General features: G+C 64.5%; 1 protein-coding gene across 1 annotated transcript in view; it reads left to right on the plus strand.

Annotated features, from left to right (window-relative positions):
- The first annotated feature begins 192 nt into the window (after window positions 1-192).
- Window positions 193-8,929, plus strand: part of TEX22 (testis expressed 22) — an 11,859-nt gene continuing 3,122 nt past the window's right edge. The window contains exons 1-2 of the mRNA XM_006925693.3: window positions 193-823; window positions 8,863-8,927. Coding sequence (XP_006925755.1) covers window positions 668-823; window positions 8,863-8,927 — 221 coding nt within the window. The 5' untranslated portion in view covers window positions 193-667. The remainder of the gene's footprint in view (window positions 824-8,862; window positions 8,928-8,929) is intronic.

An 8,929-nucleotide genomic window follows, 5' to 3' on the forward strand; every position in this document is an offset into this window, starting at 1 on the left:
TGCCCCTCCCCCCGGTACCCCAGTGCACCCCACTCAGACAGCTGTAACCCAACGCCGACTGGCCTTCCCGTGTGTCCTCCTGAGTCCCCAGCTCTGCCGCCCCCACCTCGTCGGCGGGCTCCTCTGCCCCGTCCCCCGCAGTGGAGGGGGCGGCCTCAAGCCAGCCAGGCCTTGTGGCGTGGAGGTGAGGTCACAGGCGTCCTGAGCAGGGAGGCGGGGCGAGCTGGGGCCCTTCAAGCTCGCTGGCCCTGGTTCTGCGCGGTCGTGGGGTGCGCCTTCGGCGCCGGGGCCTCCTGGGTCCTGAGAAGGCGCCGTGTGCAGGCACACAGCTCAAGCCTAGAGGGGACCCAGGGTGGGAGGCCAGGGCCAGGAGAGGGGCCGGCAGTGGGGGGTGCTGGCCGCTCAGCCGGGAGGGGGGGGGTACGTGGAGGAAAGTGGCAGCAGCAGCTGGGGCACCCAGGTCATTCAGTGGAGTCCACCTTGGTCTCACTGGCCTGAGGCCCGCGGGTACTGTCTGGGCAGTGGCAGAGGCCAGTCTAGCAGAGCCTGACACTGCCTCCATTGGCCAGAGGGGCCCAGGGAACCGTGGGAACACAGGTGGCCTTGGGGACCTTACCTCAGAGCCCAGAAGTGCAGACAAGCAGGCTGCTAACTGGACCTGAACAGCATGAAGCGTTTGCTTAAAGACCTCCCAGGGGAGAAGCAGGGACCACAGCTGTCCCGAGAGCACAGGCCACCCTCTAACCTGCTCAGCCCGACCCCGGCCTGGGGCCAGCGCAGTGCCCAGAGCAGCAGTCAGCAGGGACTGCAGACTCAGGACTGGGTAAGCTAAAGAAAGCCTGGCCTCTGCCACCCCCGGGCTCCCCTCCGGAACCCCCGGAATCAGCTCTGGAGGCGGGCTGGTTGGGTGCATGTGGGTGGACAGGGCTGAGTGGGGCCTGAGGACGAGCGGGTGCCGCGGTCGGGGCAGAGTATCAGCACTCCTGCCTGCCTCACCTGGGAGAAGGGCCTTCTTCAGTCCCCCCAGCACCCCTCAGGGCTGAGAGGGCACCCCAAGCACAGGGAGCCCAGTCAGGGGAAGCTGCCCCCACAGTGGGGACCTGACGTCATCCTACCTATCAGGTCGGCGGGCAGTCGTCTCTGAAAGTCATGACCAAAACATTCCTAGAGGCTCCGCTGGTGACAGCCTCACAGTGCAGGCACCTCTCTGTCCCCCCCCCCACTCCGACAATGAGCAGTCGCTCGATTCCCATGCAGTGGCCGCTGTGACAGTAGACAGGGCACAGCTGCCCCAGCCCCAAGAGACGCTACATGGGCAAAACACGCCAGATGCTCACGAGCTCTGTATGGTGTCCCTGTGTATAGGGTCGAAGCCTGGCCGGAGGGATCAGGCTGTGACCAGCTGGGCGCACAGGGTGCTGGCCACGTGGCAGTCCAGTGCGTGGGCGACCACAGAGCAGTGCGCTGCCTCGTCTGCGCATGTCGGAGGGTCAGAGGCTGCCAGGAGGAGGCAGTGGGTAGAGCGCACCCCCCAGCTGCCCAGTGCAGCTGCCAACGTGCCCCACAGCAGGCCCCCTGGACCAGATGCCTGGGAGGCACCTGCCCGGTGCTGGGCGCCCACCAAACCCGCGGGCCCCTCTGCCTCCAAGAGGCTGACCTCTCAGGACAGGCAGTTTGGTCACAGACACAGCTGGGTGTCTCCTGTTGGGGATGCGGGCTTCTTGGGAGGAGGGGTGCACGAGGGGGCTTCCTCCGGAGCAGGTGGCGGGGACCGGGGCCAGCAGCGTCAGAGCCACATTCTCCTGCAGTGGACGTGCCTGGCGGCTCTCGTGCGGGGCGCACCCCTGCACGCTGCGTCTGCGGCTCTGAGAGGTGGGCGGGGGCGAGGCTGGGCGGCAGGAGAGCAGGCCGGAGGCGCCTGGCGGAAGGTGGCACAGAGGAGAGCGGTTTCCGTGGAGACCAGAGAGGGGTGCAGGCCTCTCTGCGGGCTCCCAGGATAGGACTGGGGGGCAGGGGTCCCTGCTGTGTCCCCCATGCCCTGTTCACCACTCTGGTGTCATCCCGCCTCTTCCGTCCACTGCTCCTAGCCCTCGGGGATGTCAGCTGCTCACTGTGGCCTCGAGGGACGCTCCAGGCCACGCTCTGTGTGACTGTCCTGCGTGGCGCCCTTCCTCCCGCCCCTCAGCGAGCCCGGTCCCTCTGGTCCTCCCCACGCCTGGCTTCTTTTCAGGCGTCGTCTCTCGGCGAGCCCCTCGCCCAGCTAACATACGTCGATCCTGCCATTCCCTTCCAAACCCGATTCCCGGGGAGTCGCCCTCACCTCCAGGGGTCCCCACGGGCCCCCAGGGCCCCCATGGCAAAGACGTGCTCACAGAACGCCAGCAGCCTCGGGCTGAGGCCAGAGCCTGAGGACACGTCCCCCGACAGGGCTGGGCACAGAGGGCTGGGCAAGCTTGTGTCCCTCTGCTTGCTAACGAGCCTGCTGACGTCACCGCAGAAGGCTCTGGGGAGGCAGGAGCCCACAGGACAGAGCATGGGTGGGGGGCCGGCTCGCAGGAGGTGGCGACCACATCCTGTGGGGGCCCGGGCTGGGCAGAGCAGGAGGAGCGGCTGTCAGCTGTGTGGTGAGAGCAGGCGCTGCCCTGCCCCCCAAGCCTGTCTACTTGCGCTGCTGGTCTCAGCCCCCTCTTTACGTATGAACCAACAGCCGAGGGTACCAGACGTTTGAAAGAAGCCTCTACTGTGACGGAGAACGAAACACCTAGAACAATAATGGGAAGACCCTCAGGGGTGCCAGACGGGCAGAGCAGGGCTGGAGGGGTGCCCTGTGCCCTCCGCAGAAACCTGGCCCGTGCAGCCGACTGTGGGGGGCTCAGATCCCAGCACTGCAGAGGCCGTGACGCGTCCTGGGGGGCCTGTGGCTGTGCCCGGTCCGTGTGGGAGGACCGGAGGTGGTCCGCGTCACGAGGGTCGGGAAGGGGGCACGGACCGTAGCCCTTGCAGATAGGAACAGGCCTGAGGAGACGGACAAGCGAGAAGGGCACATCTGACAACAGAACGGGAAACCGCAAACCTGTCTGGGACACGCTGCAGCTCACCCCGCAGCCCCGCGGGGAGCCCTCACGGTGGGGGCGGGGGGCTCGGCGATGCCGAGGGTTCTCCGGGCACTTCACAGGGTCATCGACGACCCAGACGCCGTCAGTGTGGCGTTCAGCATGGCACGGCCCAAACAGAAAAACAAGAATGGGTTCGGCCCTGGCAGAAGAGAAAGGATAGAGTCGAAGCCTCGGTTTCTAAGCGAGAGGGTCCTGGTGCGAGACGCACGAACGGCAAACCGAGTGGGACGTCACACACGGACCCACGCGCGGACACGTGGGGCCGGGGCAGACCTTCCGGTAAGTCCCGCCCGCCCGCCGTCCTCCCGCAGGCACCCGTCAGCCCCGAGCGTGTCGAAGGTCCGTGCTGGAGGACCCGGTCGGTCCCTCTACCGCAGGGCGGGGCACCTGGCCTTCTAGCCAAAGTGTAGAAGCCACGAAAGGAAAGACGGGTATGTTTGACCACGTGTGAAAGCAACGGGAACGGCCGCTGAGGCAGAGTGAGCACCGTGAGCAAAGCCGAGGGTAACCGACGAGGAGCAAGACCCTGCGATGGGACAGGACCGACTGGACGTCCACCTGCCAAACAATGGTGTCGCGCCCTCACCTGTCCCCCAGAGAGAAGTTAACGTCATGTGGACCGAAGCCGTAAAGGGGAGAGTAAAAGTATAAAGCTGGAAGAGTCACGGGCGGAAGCTTCCTGCCGTTGGCCCTGGCGGAGATGTCTCGCATCTGGTACCCAACGCCTGACGCGGGCACGGGGCGTGAGGCCCAGGGGCAGGACATCCACCACGTGCGGAGAGCACCGCGGGCACACGCGGCACAAGCCCCTGCAAGAGAGAGACGCACAGGCCTCTCACGGGGAGGAGCCCCGGCAGGTGTCTGGTGTCAGGGAAATAAATGAAATTAAATTATTTGACAAAAATGTGAAAGGCAAGGTACGAATGTTGGCGAAGATGTGAGGATCAGGCCAGTGGGAGGCGCGGGGCGGCCTCCAGGGTGCCTCTGCTGGTGGGAGGCGCGGGGCGGCCTCCAGGGTGCCTGGCTGTCCAGGAAGAGCCCACGGGTGGACCCCGGGAACAGCCAGCTACGCTGTCCCCTCCGCTGGGGGCAAAAGCGGTACAGCAGTGACAACACGATTCAGCCCCTTGAAAGTCCACGTGGAGCTGTCTGAGGCGCATGCTCAGGGAGGAGCGGAGGGAAGAGGGCGGTGCCCGGCCCCCCACCCCCCACCCCACCCCCAGGAAGGCCAGCGGCGGGGCTGCGCTCAGGGCGGGGGAAGGGGCCTTGGCCGAGGAGACCTCACAGCGCGTTTGTCTCTTGAGGAGAAAAGCCGAAGCACGTGTGGCCTCGTTCGTTTTGGGTGGTGAGTTCCAGAGTCTTTAAGGATGTTTTCCTCTGCATTTTCCATGGAGTTATCGTTCGCAGTTTTAAAGTCGTCACCTGCCTAAGGTCGCGCTGGCACGGCCGCCCGTCCCGCGCCTGCAGGGACCGAGGGCCCCGAACGCGGCCGAGGAGGTGGCCTGGGTGCAGCGCCTGCGGGCCCGGGGCGCAGAACCATGGGGTGTGGGAACAGCTCAGCCGTAAACGTGGAGAGAGATGAACGAAGCCACCACCCCGAGGGGTTAATACGCTTTTCCGAGAAGAAAACGGTCAAGGGACAAAGAGACGTAGCGGGTTTGGGGAGCAGAGCCACCAACAGGCTCGGCCGCCGGGTCCTTGGGTGTCGAACACAAGCGGGGAATTTCCTCCTCTCTCTGCTGGATTTTAGGGGTCCCACAAAGGGGACCCTCCCCCTTGTCCCTCCTGAAACCTTGAAGTATGGCAAGAAGGGTGTTTGAGCAGCACATGTCCCCAGGTGGAGACCCGGAGAGGCAGCAGCAACGGAGTGTGAGGTAGGAAGCAGGTGGCCGAGTGGTCACTGATGTCACAGCAGAGGGGCTGGACGGCCTCGTCCTCCAGAGGCCCGCGGCCTCTGTCGCAGGTGCAGGGGCCCAGCGAGAAGAGGATAGGTCAGCGAGTAGGTCCCAGACCCTCCGGGTAGGAGACGGGGTACACCTGTGGAGGCCGAATAAGAGACCGCCGGGTGCAGAGGCCCACGGGGACACGGGGCACAGGTGCCGTCAGAGCAGCCGCAGGAGGCGCGGGCAGAGCACCAAGCGGCGCATTCCCACTCGGTGGCCGCCGGTTCTCTCGTTTGACGAGACCAGAGCAGGGACCCCGAAACGGAGGGACAGTGGGTGGGAGCCTCTGGACTGCCAACATGAGCTCCTCGGAGGAGGAGGAGGAGGAAACGTCCCCTGCCCACCACGTGGAAAGGACCCCATCCTGCAGAAAGGAGCGTTCAGGGGTAGAACAGCTCTCCGTGCGTAAGCAGGACGGAACTGGGCTGTTGGGTGGAAGCGTCGGAATCTGAAATTGAAGAAACCGCCTGGAAAGCGGGAGAGGAAGCCGAGGAACGGGACGTGGACGAAGGGGAAGAAGCTGGGAGGAGGCTTCCACAGGGACCCGCGGGCGGCCGAGGAGCACGGTCCACCGTCAGAGACCCGCAAAGGCCAGGCCCGGGCCACGGAGGCCGCCTGGGCTGGGAAGGGCGTTCACCGTGAAACTTCAGGCCAAGACCCTGCGGGTAGTTACCTGAACTCGTGTCACCAAAATCCATTTTCTAAAAACCCGAAGAGACCCATGACAGCAAAGGAAATTCTCAAGTGGCCCCAGACCTTCCCTCGATGAAGGATTTATGGCCGGGCACTCCCAAGCGACTGAGAAGTTAGTCGTCGCTTCAGAGAGCCTCGCGCCGCCCGCAGCCGGCATCTGAGCAGGGACGAGGAGCCGAGGGGAGAGGGAGAAACGGGGAACACGCCGCGCCCATCTGGCGTGGCACCGAACGCCGGAACGAGGTCCCACCGAGCACCAGCTACGAGACTGAAGTGCACGCTGGCCGCGTCTGCCCACTGCCTGTCCGCAGGGCCTGGATGGTGCCTGCCGCCAGCAGGTGTCCGGCGAGTCCACTGAATAAACGAAGCGGCATGTGAGTGCAAGAAAGTCGTATCCCAAAGGGCAGGAATTCGAGAACGAATAAAACGCTCTACATGTGCACAAGGAGAAAGGCCGCGTGGTTATCCCAGGAGTTGAAAAATGACGTTGATAAATTCCAGTTTCTTTCTTTAAAAACGAAACTGAAACCCTGGCGACTCTTGATAACGTAGGAAGGGGCGGAGATCTCCGGACCCTGAAAGGCCGCCATCGTGAGCCGAGTGGGCCTCACTGGAGGTGTTTCTCGAAGACGCGGGCAGCACGGATGCAGAGTGTCACGTGGAGCTGACACAGCCTGGGCGGCAGTCGGGGCAGTGGGACGAGCTGCAGACACCTGGAAAGGGAAGACGCAATGGCCGCTATTTGCACTAATGTGTCAACAACAAAACCCACCGCTGATAGGAGGGCTGGAGACGCACACAGTCACCATTCAAGACGTGATAGTTTGCGGTCTGCACCAAAAACGGCCAACCAGAAACGTAATGGGAAAAAGGACCCATGCCCGCTAGTGACAGAAAGTACGGCGTCCTGAGCAGACCAGACCCGTTCTCGTTCGCTGGGAAACGGGCCGGTGGCTGTGCAACTCCACCCGGTCATTGCATGGGAAGATTTACTGTTTTAAACCTGCCAGATTTCCCCCAAGTGACTGACTCAGTGCAATCCTGAATTTTAATACAAAGACCTTTCCACGAATCTTGAGAATTTTACCCTAAACATACATAGTGTTTCCAGCAGCCTATCACCTAAGGCTGCAAAATAACTGTCCCCAAACTCAGCAGCTTAAAGCGACAATAAATACTTCTGCCCCATTTCCGCAGGTGAGGGACTTGGGAGCTGCCGAGCTGGGTGGCTCGGGTTCAGGGCCTGTCGCGAGGTTGTGGTCAGATGTCCCTCAGAGCCGCCGCCATCTGGACGCTTGGCTGAGGCTGGGGAATCTGCCTCACCCACGTGGCTGGCCAGTCAGTGCCGGGCGTGGGCCTGAGGGCGCAGCTCCGCCCCGTGGACCTCTCCGTGGGCTGCCTGCGTGTCCCCACGTCACGGTGGCCGGCTTCCCCCAGAGCGAGTGATCCAACAGAGAGCAAGGGGAGTCTGCAGTGTCTGTGACAGCCGTGGAGGTCACACCCTGTCGCCTCTACAACGTGCTATTGGCCACACTGCGCAGCCTGCCTAATGTGGGTCGAAAGACCGGCGTGAATGCGGGAGCGGGACGCGGGCGAGACGGCCGTGCACCCCCTCGGGGGCCGGCACAAGGCGGCAGACGGCAGTCGCAGGCCCGCCCGGTCCCCAGCACGGGAAATGACAGCATCTTATTCCTGGGCCCGTCGTGGAGAAGCTGCAGGACACTGGGGACCGGGAGGTGGCAGAAGCAATGCGAGAGGAGTGGCGGCGAGGCGGCCGTCGACCCCGACGGGGCAGGTGATGGGTACGTGAGCTGAGGGAAAGCCGCCACTCTGGACTTCTGCGCCCAGCAAGATGCCTTTCAGGAAGGGGGCAAAATAAGTAAATAAAATGACAGGCGGGAGAAAGGACTTGGACCCAGCTGACCCTCACTCCAGTCTGAGGACAGGCCTCGCACAGCAGGGATGAGGGGCACGAAGAAGGCCGTGTGTGGGCAGATCGACGCTTCGGTGGACGGGCCCCCGGAGCGGCCGTCGCACACGGAACCAGGCTGAGTCGACAGGCGTCCACGATGGCGCCAGTGCTGGGAGCCCCTGAGCCGAGCCAAGAGTCCTGGACTCCTGCTCCATTCGAGAGGACGACAGCGCACGGTCCCCTTTGGACTTTGCCGGATTCGCATATGCACCACGATGACACCAGAAGACCAGGAAGCCGCTTCTGAAGCCGTGGAGGGGACAGCGGCACAGAGACAACACCCGATCGGGCCGGAGGAGGGAAGGGAGGACAGAGGACTCGTGAACCAGGCGAGACGAAGCACACGTGCCACACCGGTCACTCGGCGAGAGGACCCAGCCCCCAGCGGAGGGCCCGAAGGCGGGTGCTGGGAGGGGGCTGAAGACAGCGCGGCCCTGGGCGCCCCGACCAAGCGGGGTGCAGACCCACGCGGACAGCCTCTTGCCGCTCACAGCCGGCTTTGCCGCACGCTCTGCCCTTGGCCCTGGAGGGGAGTCGGGGGCTGCGCCCTCCTGCACGGCGGACGCCCCCCATGTGGACGGAAGCACGGACCTCTGCCCAGGAGCACGCCCGCCAGGCCCACAGCGTTTGTCACTTAACCTCGAGAGCCCCGCGTGGCCGTCTCCACGGACATGACTTCCCTGGGTCTGGGCGCACTGTCCTGCCCCAGGTCACGGCTCCCCGCCTCTGATCCCCTGGCTGGTTGCGTGGCGCTCTAGCGCGCAGGCGGGGTGTCTGGCACCCCTGGGCCCCCGCCTCTCCCGAGGCCGCAACAGCTTGGCCTGTTCTCCCACCTCCCCAGAGTGTGCGGTCAGGCTCAGGTGCCACGTCCGGGCTCGGGCCTCCGCCGCAGGGCCCTTCACTGTCTGCGGCCTCCCTGTGGGCAGAGAAGCAGGGCAGGCGCTGGGCTGGTGTCCAGACGCAGAGCCACTGTGCAAAGCCGCCGAAGGCCCCAGGGCCAAGACCTGCCTGCCATCCTGGGAGCCCAAGCTGGACCCTAGGGGGCTCGGCATCGCCCCTACCCGTGGAGGGTGCAGAGGATCGGCGGGTGCAGGGCCCCTGGGTGTACCTGGCGTGAAGCGCTGTTCTGTCACTGCAGGTGTGCGAGCCACCGCCAAGCAGTCGCCGGAGCCGCCACTGGAGCCTCAGCATCGACGAGCGCCGGC

Source organism: Pteropus alecto, unplaced genomic scaffold (assembly GCF_000325575.1).
Source record: "Pteropus alecto unplaced genomic scaffold, ASM32557v1 scaffold8, whole genome shotgun sequence".
Classification (NCBI taxonomy): Eukaryota; Metazoa; Chordata; class Mammalia; order Chiroptera; family Pteropodidae; genus Pteropus; species Pteropus alecto.